General features: G+C 38.7%; 3 protein-coding genes across 3 annotated transcripts; all 3 read left to right on the top strand.

The window, feature by feature from the left end:
- Positions 1-3589: 3589 nt before the first annotated feature.
- On the top strand, positions 3590-7841 carry LOC114534373. Its single transcript, XM_028555813.1, has 5 exons — positions 3590-3765; positions 3873-6444; positions 6517-6808; positions 6885-7456; positions 7546-7841. Exons 2-5 carry the CDS (start codon positions 5211-5213, stop codon positions 7839-7841), a joined length of 2394 nt encoding a protein of 797 aa, XP_028411614.1. The 5' UTR covers positions 3590-3765; positions 3873-5210.
- Positions 7842-11789: 3948 nt separating this feature from the next.
- On the top strand, positions 11790-13127 carry LOC114534372 (uncharacterized protein F54H12.2-like). Its single transcript, XM_028555812.1, has one exon. The coding sequence runs from the start codon at positions 11790-11792 to the stop codon at positions 13125-13127; it is 1338 nt and encodes a 445-aa protein (XP_028411613.1).
- A 3584-nt stretch (positions 13128-16711) lies between these two features.
- Positions 16712-20393, top strand: LOC114534370. The gene is made up of 5 exons (XM_028555811.1): positions 16712-17144; positions 17744-17985; positions 18144-18261; positions 19709-20010; positions 20253-20393. Exons 1-5 carry the CDS (start codon positions 16712-16714, stop codon positions 20391-20393), a joined length of 1236 nt encoding a protein of 411 aa, XP_028411612.1.
- The last annotated feature ends 1976 nt before the right edge of the window (positions 20394-22369 follow it).

The raw sequence follows: 22369 nt of genomic DNA, 5'->3' as shown, positions 1-22369 counted from the left end.
ATTTTCACGGCCTATAGACGTGAAATGTTTTTTTTGATTCTTTAAATATGCTGCGAATCATTTGCAGTCAACTTTAAAGCTTTGTTTTATCAAAATTCGAATTTCAACTTTAAAAAACCCCTATTCTCTTTTTTTAAAAAATATTGAAAAATAAAAAATGTACCCATTTTATGTTGTGAAATATTTTTCTCAAATTCCGCGCATGCGCATAACTTACAAAACCACTCAACGTCGTGCGTTCATGACATAGAATTTGGACAACTTTGGATTCAGCTATATATCTGCTGTCAAACACACGTATGTATTTATTCTTCCAGCAGAATTAGTACCCTCGCACGGTGGTGCGCAGTGGGACATGCCGCCGTGCACGTGAGTAGGTTACCCCCCCCATCCAGCGGCAAAAACACGCAACGCGTGGACCCCACGCGGGACGTCGGAAACTGTCGGATTTTCCGAAGATATGCGTGTTCTCCACGCGCGAGTAGAATAGTGAGCGAGGGGCGGGGTAAACAATAAAGCGTAAATACGCATAATAGCGTAAATACGTATAATAGCGTAAATACGCAGGATATGTTTGTTTGACAGCATCTTACTCAAATTACACAAATACCGGGTTACTTATCACACAGGATAATTTTTATTAATATAATTTAGGTACTCTTTGACTATTAAATAGATAGTAATTTATAATACGATTTACTATTGTTCTATGATCACTTAGACTTGCGGTTCGTTGTATTTTGATGAAATGTGCAATCATCAATAAGTGGAAATTAATGTTTGAGGGAAATATGAACGAGTCTAGTAAAAACATCTGATCACGTCTCAGCATACAGTCGGTGACTTCTTCCCACCATTTATTATCATAGATCGTACACCATGCGTCCGGAATGTGCACATTTAAATACTCGATTGGTTCTTTGACGTTCATATGGTAACTGTATTTCTTGTGTCGCATAGGTGGTTTGTTTGAGTAAACACGGAACACTTTGCCTTTCCCTTCGAAGTTATGATTGTGTTTTGTGCAGAATCCAACTTTGAAACTTGAGGATAAGAAACATTTTGTTAACAGAATCTTTAGATTTATCTCATCGTCTATCAGAAACTCAGTCACCCACATTAGCTTTTCCGTTATTTCTTTTTCCGTGTCGAGGTCATTTCGACTCTTCGATAACGTTAAGAGTATAGTTTTAACGACAATGTCTTTAAGAGTCTGCACACGCTCCATCGCCCAAAGGTTATGTATAACTGGATGGATTCATATCCATGACAGCGACGATGTCATCTTGGCAAGCCATAGCGAACAATTTAGCATAGATGTAACCCTGCTTTTATAGAACATAGCTAAAGGTACGCGTGAATGCAATACAGGAAGTTCACGAGGGATAATAGTGCGTAAATACGCAGAATGGGACTATGTAGAGTCGGACTTTACCCAGAAGATAGCGTAAATTCGTAAGGTTGGACTTTAACGAGAAGATAACGTAAATACGTAGGATTGGACTTCAAAGATATAAATATTCTTTCATTATTTAAAACAGACGTCCGTTTGCTGTCTTCAGTCACCTAGTACATGAATGTCTACTTTATCGACATAATGCTTAAAAATCCAATATTTGACATCAACGTATCCGTGATCTACGCATGCGCACCATAACTTTCGAACAAACTCTTTATTTGTAAATGCTTGTCTTTCATCAAAAACAATCTTCCATTCGTTTTCGTCTTCTACCAGCGTGGATAAGATTTTGTTCTCAAAGCTGGATAAGGTCATGTAGATAATTGGGTGCACGGCATCTTCTCCCCAATAAAAGATTAGGTCAGCTACTTTCATTTTTACAGCAAATAAAACACTCTTCGCTTCAATTCTTGTCGATGATCGGTACGGAGTGTGGTTCTCCAATCGATGCGTGTGTACTTGTGCATTTCAATCGCACTAACACGGGGTTTATATCACTGAGACGCGCGCTGGGTAAATGCTTGCGTGACCTTACCTCACATATTTGTGCCTGAGCTTTATCAAATCGGACTTTACCCTCAAAGATTGAATTTTCTCACAAAGTGAGGTGTGAATAAAGTGTGTGGTTTTTTCGTGCAATTTCATTTCGAGAGGCGTTTCTTATCATGAACTCTTCACAAGGAAAAGAACAGATATTCGGCGCGGGCGGTTTAACTATGGATGAATTTGAGCCGTCGGAAGTTAGGAACTTATGTCATTTGATGGACGCGATATTTGCAGAGGCTGTTTCCAGCGAGGTTGGAAAAGTTTGCAAAGAGAGATGTAGAGGTTGTGAGTTCGATAGTCCTAGTCAGAGGAGACACGAATGTATAATGTTGTCGGAAGAAGAAAGATGGGAGATGCATGGTTTGGAGGCCGTTGACCAGGTGTTTCGGCAAGGAATACTTTGGAGAGAATTTATTGAGGCTATCCGTGTGATGAGATTGGATTATAACGAGTACGCAGCAAAACATTTTGAAAACCCCAAGAGAGACCGTGAGGCAACTCTTAACTTTCTGATGGATTTGAGGCGAAGTTCAGGCATTTCTGATTACCAGCCCATTTTAAATTATCTCTCTTACTGGATTAATGATCATTAAGTGAGGACAGTGTGACTAAATTGACATTTTTCATTTAATTTTACTACGCTAAATGTTATGAACCGTCTATATTATTATACTTGTATTACTTCATTTTACTTTCATTTTTTTTTTTACTGTTCGTCCAAGAACGATATATCGAAGTTCTCGATGGCGTCCCAAAACCTCTGTTCAGGAGTACCATGAACTTTGATTCCCTCAAATTGAAGCACCAAATCGATGTTCTCCCTCATCATATATATGTAGAAGTCTATATATTTTTGTAGTTGTTCTTTCTTTTTGTGGTAGTTTTTTCTCGATCTTTGGGCCTCTTTTTGCTTTCGGTTCATTTTGCTTTGACTTGGTTGATTTTACCAACTATTTTTATACGCGTGGGGATTATGCAACCATTGTTAACAAATGCTCATTAATTTGATAAGAATGGTATAATTTTATGCAAATCGGTACCACGCTTGTTAACGGCGCCTCAGATGTCGTATATATGCCGAATCTAAATATGCCTAAACTAATATTAATGAGCTAAAGTCTTTCTTTAACTTCCTATGCATTCAATCGGTATATAAAATAGGGGGTTTATGTGACCATACATCCCGCAGGTCACGAAATTAAAATATTTTTGCAGTGTGAGGTACCTAAGGGTAAATTATGTAGAATCAAAAACATTTGCATCACGAAATAGTTATTATATTTTAAGCATATTTACGCATGGCAATGATGATTTACATGAACAGATATTCTGCACGAGTGACAGCGTATTTACGCGTTAAATTAAAGATGCATGGCTGTTGATCATCATATGAATTGTCAACCGCCTTAGGTGTCAGGGTGTGTGCGTATATACGCATTAAATTAAGGATACATGGCTGTTGGTCATCATATCAACTGTCAACAACCTTAGGTGTCAGGATGTGTGCGTATATACGCATTAAATTAAGGATACATGGCTGTTGGTCATCATATCAACTGTCAACAACCTTAGGTGTCAGGATGTGTGCGTATGTACGCATTCCTGTGATATTATGTACAAACAAACTGCTGACGTTTAAAAACGGATTATCACGAACTGCATGATCGTGAGAGTATAAATTTAGGTTACAATATTGGCAAAACTGCCAGTTACACAACATTAGGAAGAGGACATTGAGCGTTTTCATTTTGCGTTTAAAGGTATGAGTCTTCCCTTTTCGCGTTTTTTTGTCTTCGTGTATTTATCGTTGCAAATCAATCAATTAAAGATTGTTTCGTCAAACCACACCACTTGTTTTTCTGTTTAGATATGAATTTGATAGATAAAATATACGAGAGTCAAACGGTTGATCAACTTTCGGAGTTGGAGAGACGTTATATCTTGACTGATGTTGAGAAGGATATACTATTTAAAAAGAAGGCAGAGATTATAAGTCGCATGATGCGATGGAGGGTGGAGAATGTTCGTCTTGGTATCGCTGCGGACCTTACAGATTCTTGGACCCCGGAACAACGCCAACGATTTTTGGAGGATTGGCAAGACGACGAATTATTATTATCACAAAGTGACATTGGGGAGTTTGCTTCAGGGCTTGCCGATACGCTTGAACAAGGAGAGAACGTGTTCCCAAATTGGCGAGATGACAGATCTTTGTCACAGATTGGTCGCGGACAGAAAAGAGCCGTCGACGTAATGAATGAGGGCGCGAGCACATCAAACGAGGTTAGCGATAGCAATTATTTTACCCTGACAAATGTGAAGCAAGTATATGTTAAAAAGTTTAAAACCAGTGGTGTCGATTACGCTGTGCAATTTAAGGATACCTTTGCTAATTTGGAACTCTATCAATTTCATAATCAGCTGCATGACATTTTTGGGTGTTTGCTCAGGACCATTACCCATGATATTCCAGAGCACGATCAAGTTCGTTTTGTGTTGCAATCGCCTCAGCTCGAGACTCCTATTTCTCTTCCGTTCATGCCACGTTCTCGTCTTACGACCGAACGTGTTTTAGCCGAATTCGAGCGTGTCGTTCAATCTAATCGGGAATTTCGTTTGAATGATAATGTTAATCTCAATTTAGTTCATGTTGAAATGCCGAATGGAGGCACCGGTTCAAAACGTAGTGAAATTAATTTGGAAAAGCATTTAGACCGGAAAGGTTCAATTATTCGAATTCAAAACACGGATAACATTTGTTTAGCTAGGGCATTAGTTGTTTCTATCGCCAAAATTGAATACGATGATCGTTATAAAAGTATAGTCGATCATCGCCGGCCAATGCAAACACAATTGGCGTACGAATTGCATGAAAAAGCTAGAGTCCCAATTGGCGAATGTGGTTTAGATGAGGTGAAACAATTTCAAACCTATTTGTCTGATTATCAGATCAATATCGTTTCGAAGGAGCATCAAAATGCCATAATCTATTCCGGTCCCGAGAAAGACAAACGAATTTATTTGTTTTTGCACGATAGCCATTACGATGTAATCACAAGCATGCCGGCATTTTTTGCTCGGAAAAAGTATTGCCATACCTGTAAAAAGGGGTACGATAAAATGACTGATCATTTGTGTGCTGATTTATGTAAGTTGTGTCTTTTCAAATTGTGAAATTGTTTCGTGGGTTCCTTGTGCTTGTTGCATGCGTGTTTTTAAAAGTCAAGAGTGTTTTAACCGACATAAGCAATCTGTAGGCAACGCAAAATCAGTCTGTGATTCTCTGGGTAAGTGTCTTCATTGTGATCTTGTTGTAAAACGGAGTAGACTGAGGCGTGATTTGCATCACTGCGGTGAGACTCGTTGCTCTACCTGTAATAGCTATGTGCAAACTGAGAATCATCAATGTTACATGCAACCCGTCAGAGAGGAAAACACCAGAGACATAAACGAGGAGGCGAACCTTCTCGATGAAGAGGCAAACGACGAGAACGACACACCCCAAAGCGGGTACAATCAACTCCTATTCTTTGACTTTGAATGTCGACAAGAAAACGGAAACCACGAACCCAACTTATGCATAGTGCAAAACGAAGCGGGGGACGAGTGCATATTTAAAGGCGACAATACGAGAAATGAGTTTTGCGAGTGGTTATTTACCAAGGAACACGCAAACTGCATTGTAGTAGCACATAATTTTCAGGGTTACGACGGATATTTTATTCAACAATTCCTACACCAAAACGGTGTGATTTTCGATCTCATCACAAGAGGTGCCAAAATCCTTACATTGAATGTCCCGTTGTTCAAGATTAAATTTATAGACTCTCTCAGTTTCATACCCATGAGACTTGCCGATTTTCCGAAAACCTTTGGTCTCAATGAGCTTGCAAAAGGTTATTTCCCTCACCTTTTTAACAAAAAGGAGAATGAGAATTACGTTGGCCCTATACCTCCAAGTCCATTTTACAATCCTGACGGAATGAGTCCTGATGAAAAAGAGACGTTTTTGGAATGGCACGGTAATATGAAAGAAAACCATTACGTGTTCAATTTCCAGCAAGAAATTCAAACCTACTGTCGTTCAGATGTCGATATTCTACGGCGTTGTTGCCTTGAGTTTCGCGAACTGTTTCGTGATGTTACAGATATCGATCCGTTTGAGAAATGTCTCACCATTGCATCAGCATGCAATTTAGTGTTTCGAAAGAATTTTCTGAAAGAAAACACTATTGCCATAATCCCTCCTCACGGTTATCGTCCGAAAGACAAGCAATCCATCCTGGCTCTAAAGTGGTTGACTTATACTGCCGAAAAGAATGACATCTACATTCAACATTCGCGCAACGCTGGTGAGAGACGTGTTGGTACTTATCTACTGGATGGTTATCATGAAGAGACCAACACAGCCTACGAAATCAATGGTTGCTTTTGGCACGGTATGTTGTTAACATTACTCTCTCTTTTAACGTTCTTATGTAACATTTTGATTTTTTATTCAATATTCCCAGGATGTTTAAAATGCTACGCCAGAGATACGGTGAACAGTGTTAGTGGTAAAACCATGCATGACCTGCATCAAGCTACAATGGAGAAGACGTGTTACCTCCGAGATCAGGGCTTCAATGTTATCGAAGTATGGGAGTGTGACATCACGCAAGAATTAGAATGCAGCGAAAATATGAAAAGTTACTTTGACAGTTATGACTTAATTGATCCTTTGGAACCTCGTGATGCCTTCTTTGGTGGTCGAACCAACGCTGCCAAACTATTTCACGAGTGTAAGGATGACGAAAAAATAAGGTGTACATACAGATATTTGAGTAAGTACAATTTTTACTATTTATTGACGCTACATTTTTATTATGTGACGTCATAGGTATGTGGATTTCACGAGCCTATATCCCTGGGCAAATAAGACAACGCGAACAGTCGTCGGTCATCCTCATATCATCACAGAAAATTTTGACGAAGATATCTCCAATTACTTTGGGTTGATCAAATGTACAGTTCTGCCACCTCATGGTCTCTTCCACCCTGTCCTGCCTTATCGTACCCAGGGAAAGTTGATGTTCCCCTTATGCAAGTCGTGTGCAGATGCGTGTAACCAATCCCCATGCACCCATTCCGACACAGAAAGATCCATTCAAGGAACCTGGTGCAGTGTGGAGTTGGAGAAAGCCTTGGAGAAAGGTTACGTAATTTTGAAACTCCATGAAGTATGGCATTTCCCACAACAATCTGATGAACTGTTTAAAGATTATATCAATACGTTTCTGAAAATCAAACAGGAAGCGAGTGGTTACCCAAAGAATTGCACCACAGAGGAACAGAGACGCCTTTATGTTGAGGAGTACTACGAGCGAGAAGGAATCCGTTTGGACCCGTCCAAAATTGAGCATAATCCCGGGCTTCGTGCGCTGGCAAAACTGATGCTTAACTCATTTTGGGGTGAGTATATTGCTACAAACTTTGCCGTACCCTCTAAAGGTTTTTTTCAGATCAGTAACCTATTTTGTCTTGTCTCATATATTTTTTAGGCAAGTTTGCACAACGTCCCAACATGTCAAAGGTGGAATTAATCGCAGACCCCCAAGTTTACTTTGACTACCTAACCTCAGATGAAATCAATGTTCTTGATGCAAATTTCGTCAATGATGAAGTGATTGAAATCCACTATGAAAACAACGAAAATTTCATCGCGCCAAATTCAAAAACAAACGTGGTCATCGCTGCTTTCACCACTGCCTACGCCCGCCTCAAACTCTACGATGTTCTGGATCAACTTCAGGAAAGAGCGTGTATTACGATACTGATCGGTGATCTTTGTCAGTAACCTGTGATCCAGAGCCTCCTACGGGTCCGTACCTCGGCGAACTTACAGATGAATTAAAAGGAGATTACATCACCACGTTCATTTCCGGTGGCCCAAAGAATTACTGTTACCGCACAAATTCGAACAAAGTTGAAACAAAGATACGAGGTATCACATTGAATTGCACCGCTAGGCAAAACGTTAACTTTGAGGTGATTCGTGCTTTGGTGTACCTTCATGCTAAATGTAATGTCGCAGGGCAAGTATCCGTAGATATCCCATTCAAGATTACTCGCAACACCAAAACAAAAGAAATAGAAACCAAACGCATGAAAAAGGACTACCGTATTGTTTATGACAAACGTGTTATTATTGATGAATACAAAACACTTCCATACGGATTCTAAATGTATATATTCTATTTTGTCTTTATGTGTCTTATGTTTAAATAAATGTCAAAAATAAAGTCTGGCAGATTTACTGTCTTATCATGAGAGTATTTTTTTCTCGATTATTTTACACTTAAACGTGTCCCCTGCTTTTCGGATAACCACCATTTTAATTCGTTTGTGTATCGTTGTATGGTTAGTCCTTCGCTTGAGCTTGAGTTTCCTGATCTTGTGCAGTTTGGCTTTTCTCTCGTCTTTAACATTTTTCTTCTTTTTAATAGCCCTTTTACGTAGATCATTTACCCCAGTTGATTTCGAGCATAAAACCTCTTTCTTTGAAGATGCTTTAGGAGACATCGTTTTGTGTGCACACTTGGCTGGCATATTGCAAACTGAGGATTCGGTTTAAAATCATGTCATTTTATGATCTTCGCGATCACAGCGCTTATTACAAAAACCTAAAAGTCTCTTCTTTTAGCATCCGTCTTCGATCTGCACAAAAATTACTTCTCCAATTACCACGCGTATATTTGAGCAGCTCCGGACTGTCTACACAGGGTTTAATGTCCGTTAGGGTTTCGATAAAAGCCTCCGTGACCTTTGTCTCTGAGATTCTTGACAACGCCTCGTCAAAATACATGCATAACTGTTCGTCCTTTTCCATAGTGATACATTGATGATTTTTCTGAGATAAATTTTCCATAACACATCCATCACAATTTGCAACCACTAGTTGAGATATCATCATTGATATCTCTTTAGCGTAACACTTTAGCAATTTGTTTTCGATACGTCTCAGACGATGACCTAACATAAACGTTTTGTTGTCAATGTCCAGAGGTTTGTATGGAGACATCTTTCTTTCACGGCTCTCCAGACAGGTTTGATGGTTTTTTAATGTTGCAAATGTTTTATACAACGAGTACAACGTCGACATATTCAGTGCCTCAGCAAGAGCCGTAGTGTAAACATGGGTAATTCCTTTCGAAAAAGTCCTAAGATCAACAAAGATCACAACAGACAAAAGATGTTTAGATTGGGCATAAGTTTCGGTCGCAACGATCTTAATCTTGAGGGGCATTTGCAAATGGGTTATAACAGTAAAACCATTAAAAACTACAAGCCGGTTGACAACGCGGAACAAGACATTGCTCAATTGCATAGTGAGACGCATGAAAGTATTGAAAACGCCGAAGAGTAAAAGTCAAACCCTCATTTCACGCCTGAACATGAACGAATACTTATCTAGCGTTTATTATGATCCTAAACGATCTGGAGGGTTTGGTGGGGTGGATCGTTTATATAAAGACGTTAAAAACGAAGGAAAATTTAGAATAAGCCGTAAGAAAATCAAGCAATGGTTAATGGAGCAGGACACATACACTTTGCATAAGCCTCTTCGTCGTAATTTTAAACGAAATCGCGTGATCACGGGTAATATTGATCAGAGTTGGCAGATGGATTTGGCAGATTTACAATCCCTGCAGAAATTTAATGATGGATATCGATATCTTCTCGTATGTATTGATGTCCTCTCCAAATACGCCTGGGTGATTCCGTTGAAAAATAAAACAGGACCTTCCCTGGTCGAAGCTTTCAAAACTATTCTCTCCTCTGGACGTAAACCTGAAAAAATTATGACTGACCAAGGAACGGAGTTTTTAAACAGACATTTTCGAGCCTTGATGAAAGAAGAAGATATCCAGTTGTACAATACGTATAACGAGACCAAAGCATCAATCGTAGAACGTTTGATTCGTACTTTGAAAACAAAAATGTGGCGGTACTTTACAGCAAAGAAAACCATGAGATACATTGACATGCTGCCTGATTTAGTTTATTCTTACAATCATAGTGTTCATCGTAGCATTAAGATGAAGCCTGCGGATGTTAGCATTGAAAACGAAAAGAAAGTATGGCATACTTTGTATGACGATCATAATGTTGGAAAAAATGTAAAGTACAAATTTAAGATTGGTGATCAAGTTAGAATTAGCAAATTAAAACGAAAGTTTGAGAAAGGTTACTTGCCAAATTTTTCCAAAGAAATATTTACTATAAGTAAGCAAATTCCTCGCGATCCTCCGGTGTATAAACTAAAAGATTATGACGATGAGGAACTCGATGGAACGTTCTATGATAAAGAATTGCAAAAGGTCGTCAAACGTGACGACGTGTACGAAGTCGAAAAGATTCTTAAGAAACGTGGGAGGGGTGATAATATACAATACTTTGTAAAATGGTTAGGGTACCCGAACAAGTTTAATTCATGGGTACCCGCTTCAGAAATAAATAAAAACCTTTAAACGTGTACTTTCGTTGTTATATTCATTTGTATTTCACGATGAGCAGAGCACATTTTTATCTTACGCTTCCCAGCAATGCATCCTTAAATATCTTTCCCGATAACAAAACTACCAGTTACCGTGTTAAATTACCACAACCTGTTGATTTGAATGGTGATTGGGAAGTTGGTTTGTACTCCGTTTCTTATCCAAACACATGGTATACTCTCAGAAACATGATAATAATATATATTGGGATGACGGCAAAGGATTTTATTTGGCGGCATCTGTAGAATATGGTTACTACAAAACAATGCAAGACCTTCTCAAAGCCACCAACAAGCTCTGAAAAAGAGACCCGTAACGATAACATCAATTTAACGTTCAATGCCGTAACCGGAAAAGTGACAGTTCACCTAAAAAGTGGCTATCGGTTGGTTTTGGCAGGAAGAATGTCTATTATCTTAGGATTTGGGGGAAAGGAAGTAAAATTAACAAAAACGACCACTAGTCCTTATGTTGCAGACTTGTTTGATATGTCAACAATATACATTTATTGTGACGTTGTTCAACCTCAGATTGTCGGTGATACAAACGCAAAGTTACTCCGAAGCATTCCAGTCGAGGGAAAGTCTGGGGACATCATTACCAAGACGTTCACAAACATACAATATGTGCCAGTCCAAACTAAATCATTTGAGGACGTGGAGATTCTTTTAAGGAACGACACAGGCGATCCCGTGCCATTTGAACGCGGGAAGGTGGTGATAACACTACATCTCAGACAGCACAGTTATTTCTAAAAATGAGTAACCCGTACATTCGTTACTATCTTGATCACAACAAGGGCGTGGTATGTCTGTTTTCAGAGGCAGACCATGGCAAATGGGTCATGGACAAATGGGTTTTGGACTAGGTGGTCTGTTTAAAAGTGTTGCCAGGGCAGTCATGCCAATTGTAAAAAGTGGAGCAAAAGCTCTTGGTAACATTGCCCTGAATACTGGAGCTAATCTATTAGGAGACGTTGCCTCGGGAAAAAATCTGAAGACAGCGATAAAAAGTCGAGGGCGTGAAGCCGTAAACATCGCAAAGGGAAAAGCCGTTAATCGAATAAAGACGTACGCTCAAACAGGAAGTGGAAAACGGAAAACAAAGAGAAACGCATCAATTAACAGGAAAAGTCGTCCCAAGAGACGCAAAACGACTAAAAAGAGAAAAGCATCAACATCCACAGCCAGAAGCAGACAGACCAAGAAGCGGAGAACAACTCGTGCAGAAGATATATTTGGTTAAACATGAATTTTGTGCATTCAAAATCTCCTGAAGGAATGAAAAGTGAACTTGATTTATTTGGAATACCATCAACACAAGTTGGATTGGAAAAAGGACATTGGATCGATCATCAACCGGTATCCAGTGTAGAAGACGGTGGTCCAATCACATTTCTGTGTCCAGGAACTGATGATTACGTTGACTTGTCGAAAACGATTCTTGTAGTGAGAGCAAAAGTGACAAAGGCTAATGGGCAAGATCTTGACGCAGACGAAAGAGTCGGAGTTGTAAACAATTTTCTGCACAGCCTTTTCAAACAAGTTGACGTCTTTTTGAAAGAAAAGCAAGTGACACAAGCTACTGGAACGTATGCATACCGTGCGTATTTGGAGACGCTGCTTAATTTCGGGATTGGTGCTAAGCAATCCCAACTCACCGCGGCTTTGTTTTATAAAGATACAGCAGGAAAATTTGATGTGTCCAATCCTGCAATAGCGGTTGCTGCTAACACCAACTATGGTCTTAAAAAGAGATATGAATTCAGCAGCCAGAGTAAAACGATTGAAATGGCTGGACCTATATTTAGTGATGTGTTCTTTTCAGAACGTCTCCTGTTAAGCTTTGTAGACCTAAAAGTTATTCTGAATCGCAATATTAACGAGTTTTGTTTGATGGCTTCTGAAGATGATGCGGATTACAGAGTAAAATTGATGGATGTTTATCTGAAAATACGTAAGGTGAAAATTAGCCCAACCATTTCCATGGCCCATGAGATTGCATTGAAAAAAGGTCCTGCTATCTATCCTATCCGTCGTGTTGAATGTAAAAGTTTCATTATTCCAGCTGGAAATCCCTCCCTAAGAAAAGATAACATTTTCAACGGACTTGTCCCGAAATCATTTGTTTGTGGCTTGGTCGAAAGTGCGGGATTCAATGGCGCGTACAAACAAAATCCATTCAACTTTCAACATTTCAACATGTCGTTTATTGGAGCGTCTGTGAATGGCGAAGAAGTACCCTTGAAAGGTATGCAACTTTCCTTTGCCGGTGCAAATCCTAGATATATTGAAGCATTTTACACAATGTTCTCTGGTACGGGAAAGATGAACTACAACACTGGAAATGATATCTCACGCGATGAATACATAGGAGGAAACGTGCTTTTTGCATTGGATCTGACGCCAGACATGTGTGGTAGTTCAACGCACTTTAATGCTGTTCAGAAAGGAAATTTCGCAGTTGACGTCAAGTTCTCTCGTGCGCCGGCAGCAGCTGTGAGTCTTGTCTGTTATGCAGAATTCGAAAACCTGATACAGATTGAGGTGAGAGAAACGTCATATATGACTATACCGGCTAGATGAATACCGGACAGATAGCCGCGCATTGGAACAAGACTCTTTGACAAGTAAAAATTTTGCGGTGTGTTTCCAAGTGACAAATTACCTGAAAAAATTGAAAATTATCCTTGCGGTTTTGTTGCAAACACAGATCCAAGCACTGAACCTGGAACGCATTGGGTGGCCTTTTACTTTCCATCAGAACATAACGGAGAATTTTTTGACAGTTATGGGCAGCCGCCGGAATTCTACTCATTTGGGAACATTTTCAAGGGATATTCTTATGAATTTAACAATCGCAAACTGCAAAGCAATTGGTCGGATGTTTGTGGCCAATATTGCATATTTATCTAGTCATAGGGCACGTGGACATAGCATGAATAAGATTGTTCAGTTATTTAGTAAAAATACATTGTTAAATGATGAAAAAGTATCTCATTTTGTTAAAAATAATTTTAAAGTAATGTTGAAAGAATCAAATGCTGTAGAACAACAAAGTAAAAAGTTGTTTAAATAAATGTTGTCAAAAAGAAATCAACGTGTGTGTGTGTGTGAAAGGTGAGAAAACTAAAACGGGTTGGAAAATAACCATTTATTTATTCATTAGAACATGCAGTTACAAAATTCAATATTTAATCCATTGTTTTGGAGTTTTCTCCTGTGTATCATGTCTCTTCAACAGTCTTTCAAAATAAGCTGATGATGGGCTTGATCGTTTGGGTGTACTGACAACGGATTCTCCTCCTGCAGACAGAGTATCCATTTGTTTTAACCTTTCCTCATTTCTCACGATGTCTGTTGGTATGTTCATCTTGGACAAAACAGTAAAAAATTCTTTCGATCCTTTAGGATTAAAATTCTTTCTTCTTCTCATAGCGTCGCTGATCAAATCAGAAATGTTTGAACGTGGAACCTTTTTACCGTCCAAGGTAACTTCTCCAGTCTTATCCCAAGAAATAACGTCAGGTCTCGTTTTCAAACGGTTCAACAATGCTGTCGCTCTTAAACGCATTGTTTTGGGTATATTATCTACAATCACGGAATCGGGCAGGGGGTTGATTTCGTTTGCCCCGTCGTCTTTTTCTGTATTTTTCTCCGTAGCCAGCCTAACAGTTGGGATCTCCTCATCCTTTTGTTGCCTGAGATTCATAAAACGTTCCAGATTGGCAGTACAGTTTCTGTTTTTGCGCATCATCAATATCAGTACGTTGAAGAATATCAGACATTTCTCCATCTGTCTTAATCATGTTTCTTACAATTGGCGACGTTTCAATTTTTTGCTTTTGTTCGTATCTAGCAAACACGTCCTCGGGGACCAGTATCATTCGTTTTGCATGCTTCATTTTGCTAAGAAACTTCCGAGGACACTTAGGACAGGTGGCAAAAGAGCTGTAAGTAAATTCCCACCTTTTTGATTAATATATTGCTTCTTTCGTTTTCTTGACACTTTCTTATTTGCCAACGCACGGAGATGTGTCCTGTAGCGCACTAAACGTCGCTTTTGATTCGGTGTTAGTGGAATAATACCTTTAAGTAGATTCAAAGAACATTCGCAAATAGCTGTGATGACATCTGCAGGACAATGTTCGATAAGCAGTTTACGCAACTTAGGTTTAGACTTTACCATAACTTGAAGATACGGAAGACTTTCTTTCATGCGCTTCGACATGTTTATACTGATAGCCGTTGGTCAACGCGCGTAACTTAAGTACGTCTCACGTAGACGACTTGTCTTTCTCCAGGAAGAATAGATGTTCTGAGACGCATATTTTCCGGTGTCAACTGATGACAATCAACCATTAGATAACCGTAAGGTTTACTTGTAGCATCATGGAATGCCTCCAAAAGATAATTCACGTTATTGGGAAACATCTGTTTTGCTAATGTCGCAATACCGAGCGAGTCACGTGGGTTTCGGAATATTAGCATGTAGTGGGAATTCAAACTTATCGTTCGTGATAACTTTCCTGGTGGGAACAAGTTCTGCGTAAGGTAGAGAACGGATATACCCCGATGATGAGAGCCACGCGTAAATAAGTCTGCTACCCGTTGATCGTTGGAACATTGAGACATCAGATCATCTAGTACGACAAGAGAATTATCGTGTCCTTTCACCAACTCGTATAAATCATCCGGAAACCCCTCTACTAGTGTAAGATTAGGAAACTTTTGCAACAGCTGTTCAAATTCTTGCTGATATATACCGTAACAATATATTATATTGGTTGGAACTGGATTGAAAAGTTCTTTTAAGTTATGCAACATGGTTCGAACCAAATAAGATTTCCCACTTTGGCTTTGTCCACAAACATAAAAGTTTGCAGGCGTTTTGAATCGCACATCCATCGCAGATACAAACACAATGAATTTCGTGATACATGTCCATGTGTTTTATAGAGAGAAAATGTGTTTGATAAAAGAAATCATTCGGTCGAAAAGGCTCTGTTTGACCTTAAACTCCTCAAAATCGAGGCTCTGAAGTCGTGTAGCAACGAGTCTTACGGCTCCACGCGTGACCTCCTCGGAGTTTTTCATCAAGGAAACCAATGCTAAGTAGGCCATTGCGCGACCAAAGTTGCTCACATTGATTTCATAAAAAATAACTACCAAATCAGAAGAATTTAAAACCGCCGATTGGTATGTAGACTTGTGTTGCACAAGTAAATAATTGATATGATGAGTTAACGTTTTCATATTAATATCGACGTTATTCTTTTGGAGCTCGTCTAAGATGACCTCCATTATTAGCAGCGCGAAATCACAAATGATACAGTAGTGTGTAAAACATTTTATTTATGTCAACAAAAATAAAGTCTCTATAAAGTTCTTACATAAACGTTTCAGTTCTACTGAGAATAAAGATCTCGGTAATATGATGGTATGAACGGTTCTTCAACACTGATTTGTTCTTCGGGTACCCATTCAAAAAATCGACACGAGTCCTTCTTCCCATTGGGGCAACAAAAGAACATACGATCTTTATTGATGCCTTCTTTCTTCACCTTTCGCAATGTACACGATAGCCCATGATGACAGGACGGTCTCGTTGTTGGCTTCACATCACCCCACGTCCAAAAGGAACATGGATCCTTCTTGTCAGAGCATACAAAAAACGGTCTTCCAAAACTTCCTTTCATTAAATCTTTAACCACACGCATTTTTGTTGGGTTTATGTGTGCATTGCGGCTGTGATTGATTCGTAACTCTCCAAGCAGCAATGGCTTTCTCAAATAGATATCCATCGTCTTCCGTGCAAAAGAAATTACAACCAGGATTTTGACCACAGAACCAAAACGAACCGTTCTTCGTTGTCGCAGTAGAAGCAGGCTCCCCGTGTAAACATTTCATCGCTTAATCTTGACTTAAAATATATCACACAAGCTCTTCCAAGTGAAACTCGTAAACATGCGATCCAGCGTTTATGCCCCAAATTTATACTCTAAGAAAACTGAAAACCAAAAGATCATCGGATGACAATCTTAGATGTCTCCTCAGACGTCTGACCTTGCATATCTTAGTCAGATTGTGTTGTGAGAAACTTTGAATTCAGTTGAACACAAACTTTGACGATGGAAAGTTCGAACAAGGTATTCCATTTGCTAGAAGTAATGTATGCCAATGCTGTAGAACGCGAGGTTCAAAGAATGCGCAGTAAACTTTGCTGTGGTTGTAAAGTAAGAGATCAAGACTGTTTAATTGAGTACGAGACATGGCAGTTGTATGGTTTCGAAGCCATAGAGCAAGTTAACAATACATGCATGATATGGAGTGAGTTTGTTGAAGTAACAAGAGTCTTAGACCTTAAGTGGTATGATGATGTATCTCAGCACTGGAAACAACTTACGAAAGATCCAGATTTTATACTGATCGAGTCCTTAATGAACGTAAAAGATCCTAAAGTTCAAAGTGCATTGAACCAGCTGTCTCATTGGAAAGGAGATTCATACCAAACTGATCCACTAGAGTCAGGTGTCGTTGCCTTTTTTTGTAACCCGCCTATCTTTAAGTACACGGTTAAAACAACAGGAGAACAGTTTACAAGTGATGAGAACAATCATCACAAAGCATACACAGAATATTTAAGAAATGAACTCTTAAAATGAACATACAAATGTGTAATTCTCATTGTAAAATAAAATATACTCCTCGCAAATTCTTACTGTGTAATAAATAAACCGGCATTTGTGTAATTTGAGTAAGATGCTGTCAAACAAACATATCCTGCGTATTTACGCTATTATGCGTATTTACGCTATTATGCGTATTTACGCTATTATGCGTATTTACGCTTTATTGTTTACCCCGCCCCTCGCTCACTATTCTACTCGCGCGTGGAGAACACGCATATCTTCGGAAAATCCGACAGTTTCCGACGTCCCGCGTGGGGTCCACGCGTTGCGTGTTTTTGCCGCTGGATGGGGGGGGGTAACCTACTCACGTGCTCGGAAGCTTTCAGGCAATTGGATAATGCTTTTTATGCTTTCTAAAGAAAGAATTATGCTATTGGTTGAAATAGAAATGTATTGTAAAGTTCAGCCAGTGAAATGAATTCTTGCGAGGAGCTGCTGCACAACCCGCAGCTCGAGGATAAAGAGAATAAAGATACGTTTCTATCACCTGAAAATATGCTTCTTTTTTAGGAGTGTCTCAATTGAAAACAAATATCATCGGTCAGTTCATTGAAGAAATGGACATATTTTGTGAACTTCAGTGCGCTGTAAACCGTTTTTGTGTGGCGTATAATTACAAGAAAAAGAAAACTGACAAAGAGTTCAACTGTCAGCTAACCAACACAACTGAGCATAAATTTGACGAGCATGAAGTTACCAAGGAAGAGCAAGCGTGGACGTTGTACAAGATTAACGTGGACAGAAGTCAATTTGTAAGAATGTATTCTTTGTTTTCACTATACTTTGATTTTATACCATCTTCGTTATATTCGAGCTTAATCAATACCAATCAGCCTGTTAATTAACGGTTGAAAGTTCTCATAACACAAAAAGTTATTGCTAGGGGTAATTATCATATCATATTTTGAAGGCTACCTGCAGAGGAGAAATGAATGAATGTCATAACGGAGGGACCATGATTTGGCATCCAGAAAAACAGTATTTGTGTCAGTGTGTGGAATGTTACGAAGGAAGTCGTTGCGAAAACGGTAATTACAGTATTGTCACGAAATATAACGTAACACTGCGGTTGCGGTTAGGTTGCGGGCGAGCGATAGAAACCACAGACGACCGCAAGGGAAAAAATACGATGGCGGTTTTTGTTCGCTTCCGAACGGAGTGTTATGAGCCGCTTAGAACGACGACACAATCATCAAATAAAAAACATCTTAAGAAATGTTTTTCAGAGTCAGTGCATGAGACCGAGTTTCGATACATAGGGGTAAGAGGTTCAAACTCGCTCTCACCGCGGATCGACCTCCGTCTGACCTTGGCTCAAGCGAGGTTTGAACTATGTCGACAGCGGTTTTTGTTAGGTTATTTCTCGACAGTACTGTACATGTAGAACTAAAGTAAACAAGGGAGAAGTTTCAGAGAAAAGAAAGGTGGTCAAAGAAATTTTTCCTAAATTAACTCCTATTAACAATACACGTTTGCAATTATCGTTACACTGGTAGAAATATTTGAAGTAATCACCACACAAATATTAGCTACATTCACAACCCATATAATTTCATTGCTCCATCAAGCTTCTTTATTACTAGTTAAATCTTTTAGTGTTCATTGACTGTGACTTGATTAAAATTAGCACAAGCGGGGCTAAATCATATTTCAACTTACCCCGCGTAAAATTTTTTCATGACATTTTCACCTCATTCTAGCGTCGTTTTACATACAGCTTATGGAAAGGAAAACGTCGATTTTTCAAGCGAATTATTTCATTTGAAAGACTATAAGGCAGACGGATTAAAATAAATGTGATTTGAGAAGTTTTTGTGGATTGAATAAACTATTCTTTATAGTTGTTAATTGCTTTTGATTTACACCATATTAAGGTTATAGATGGGTGTAGACCATTGAGATATTCCAGAAGATGGTTTAGTTCTTCAATCTCGTCAGACCAAAATAATGGGGAAAACGTCATCCACATAACGTTTCCATGATAGGGGTTTAAAATGAGAGTTGGCTAGTGATCTTTCTTTGAAGTCTTCCATGAATATATTTGCTAGGATTGGAGAGAGAGGTAAACCCATAGGTCCGGCACTTGTTTGTTCATAGAATTGATCTCTCCACTGGAAGCAAGTTGAGGAGAGGCAAAGTTTAAGTAGATCAATCATTTCGTCTGCTGAAAAGGTAGTACGTGAAGATAAGTTTGTGATCATAAGTTAGTGCGTTCTCGTCTACTGATAAGTCAGTGCGTTATGTACTTGCGCACATAGTTTGTTTGTATCTAAACTTTTCTCTGATGATGGCCTGAGCTCACAGGCCGAAAGCTTAGAGACTTAATAAATTACATGGTGAAAATCACAAGCAATTAACACCCATATTTAACAGCACCATGCAAAACTTCAAAGAACAAACTATTCTTTATTGCGTTAATAAGTCTACCCTGTAAGATAACTAAGTTTCACTCTTAAATAAACATCTTAATTACAGTCCTTGCGAAACCTCTCGGAATGGCAAATGGTACTATTAGTAATAACCAAATCAATGTATCAAGCGAATGGAAAGGTCAAGTTCATCCGAACAGAGGGAGATTAAACATGACAGGGGCATGGGCATCAGGGAAAAACGATCTTAATCAGTGGTTTCAGGTTGATTTCCAAAGATCTACTCTGGTCACAGGAATCAGTACCCAAGGACGCAGCAATCTCAATCAGTTTGTTAAGAGATACACCGTTTCATTTAGCCAAGCTGGAGATAGTTTTCAGTTTTATACACAAGAAGGAACAGTCAAGGTATTTGATCATTATCAAAATTACAGAAAAACTTCTTGTTCTTGACAGAAGGGTCAACTTCCTGCACGACGAAGGTTCATAATTATGCATATCGATATGTCGAGAATTTTTTTACACGAGATTTAGCTAATTACTACTAACCTGCTTTCCTCTACGACTTGTCTATATTATTAGACAAAAACGAATTTCAATGAAATCATGATTTTAAAGAAACCTGATTTTTGTTCTTTTCATAAATATAGGAATTCAAAGGTAACAACGACCGCTTTTCTGTTGTCCATAACACGGTGATTCCTCATTTTTCTGCTCGGTTCATTCGGGTTCATCCAACGGCCTGGTATGGACATATCTCGATGAGAGTCGAATTTTATGGTTGTTCATAAGAGATATTGATATTGTAATATAAGGGAAATTGTTTGTCATATGCACACAAGGGTTTTGCTCGTGATGGACACACGGAAATGAAAACACTGCACTATATGCACAATGAACAATGCACAATGCACAATAACGCACTATAGTTTTAGAGTATAAAATATCACGGGCTGCACTATTTTAGAAGAAGTTTGATAACTTGGTCTGGGGCACGACAATAAACATACTGAAAAGGAAGTTGTATTGGTGATATCTTCAGCTGTCCTTCATACGGCCCGGACGATCCCGCGGATAAAATAACATAGAAAAAGGGGTTGTTTAATATAATCCCAAGTGCATGTTTAGGCGTCATCTATCTGCATGTTTAAAGTTATATTCATTAAAGCTTCTATTTAGTCGTTACCTGTGACTACAGTGATGAGAATCGAATTTTATGAGTGTTTATAACTGATAATGTTATATCATTATGATTATTATAATGTTATGTAAAATTTAAAATCGCAAACAGGATAATTGCGCATATGACCAATGGCTTCTGTTGCCAAAGTGACACCTATTCGTTTTCCAAATGATAGTAGTTTTATGAAGCTTGCTAAAAGTTATGCCGGTCTCATACAGTCATACGGTGTGATAAAACATACGGTGTGATAAAAGTAATCCATATTAACTGATTCTTGACCTCGCTTGTTCACAGTACAGACCAAACTTGCGTTGTGGATGGTTTTCAACAGTGATACACACAGTGGCGTGGCCAGCCTGACGATTTCGTCCCGCTATGCAAATTTCGAGCTATAATAATCATTCATGTATTTTGAAATTTATTGTTTTCTCAGTCAATGAACACTATAATAATATTAGAATAGCGGGACATATCGTCAGGTTGCATGGCTACGCTAAGCTACTGGATACATAGAAAACATGCTTTCTTTTTATTTGTTATGTAGCTCTATTGACCACACAGTATTTCAGATACAGATTCCCATGGATGACTTATAAGACAGCTGTCCCAGCTAATATTTTTGGGATAATGCATTTCATTATATGGGTTTTCAAAATCCTCTATTCTGATTGGTTGATGAACTGTTCGTATAACCCATATCCGCGCCGTGGTCCGTATATTCCGTGTCCAGATACGATCACTAGTGAAAACCATCGAGATGCATAACACAAATTCACATTGAAAAATCATGAAGATGGTTTGTGGGCTCTCATTTTTATTCCAATGTTTAATATTAATGAAATAGGGTAGCCTTATTTAACCACAACAGCTACAACAGAATCACGTTTTGCGGCAGAGTAAGTCACTTAATTAGTAGCAAATCAAAAGCGAAAATATGTAATGTTATTTCACATAATACACACGAAAATTCTGATGCGTAAACTGCAGTCATGTTAACTTTTGCATTCTCGTACAGACTAACGCGCATGTTAGCCTTTGCATTCTCGTACAGACAACGGTAAAGCAGAATTTAACAATTATTGATGATCGAAATACTTGGAAGTACGTTGCCAACTTCTGTATCTACTTCCAATCGTAAATTTGAGTTTATATCCCAACGAAATACGTTGCTCTTAGCAATCAGGCAAAGACTAAAGACCGTGAAGTATTACGGATTTGAGTCAATTTTAATTAAAAATATGGAACGTAACCACTTCGTAACGCAAGAAAAAGCCGCAAGTAACAAGAAATTGTTAAGAACGTAGTTGGTTGCATAAGGAAGTTGGCAACGTAATTCCGTAATTCGAAACGTAGTTCCCAATTTCCAAACGTACTTCGCAATTCGACGCGGAAACGTAATCTGAAATTTGCAATAAGTATTCCATATTTCCATTCATTCTTTATTTTACTCCAACAGTAAGTCAACAGCGAGAATCTCGTGTACCTGACTGCCTATTCAATTAGAGTTCAAAAACAGCAGTGACAAATATCAGTTAATTCCTGATAACGTGTTTCTTACGATACCTATCACACGTTCGCGAAAGT

Source organism: Dendronephthya gigantea, unplaced genomic scaffold (assembly GCF_004324835.1).
Source record: "Dendronephthya gigantea isolate DGI-Jeju-01 unplaced genomic scaffold, DenGig_1.0 000099F, whole genome shotgun sequence".
NCBI classification, from domain to species: domain Eukaryota; kingdom Metazoa; phylum Cnidaria; class Anthozoa; order Malacalcyonacea; family Nephtheidae; genus Dendronephthya; species Dendronephthya gigantea.
Note: the sequence above shows the minus strand (reverse complement) of the source record. Positions and strands in the feature narration are given on the sequence as shown.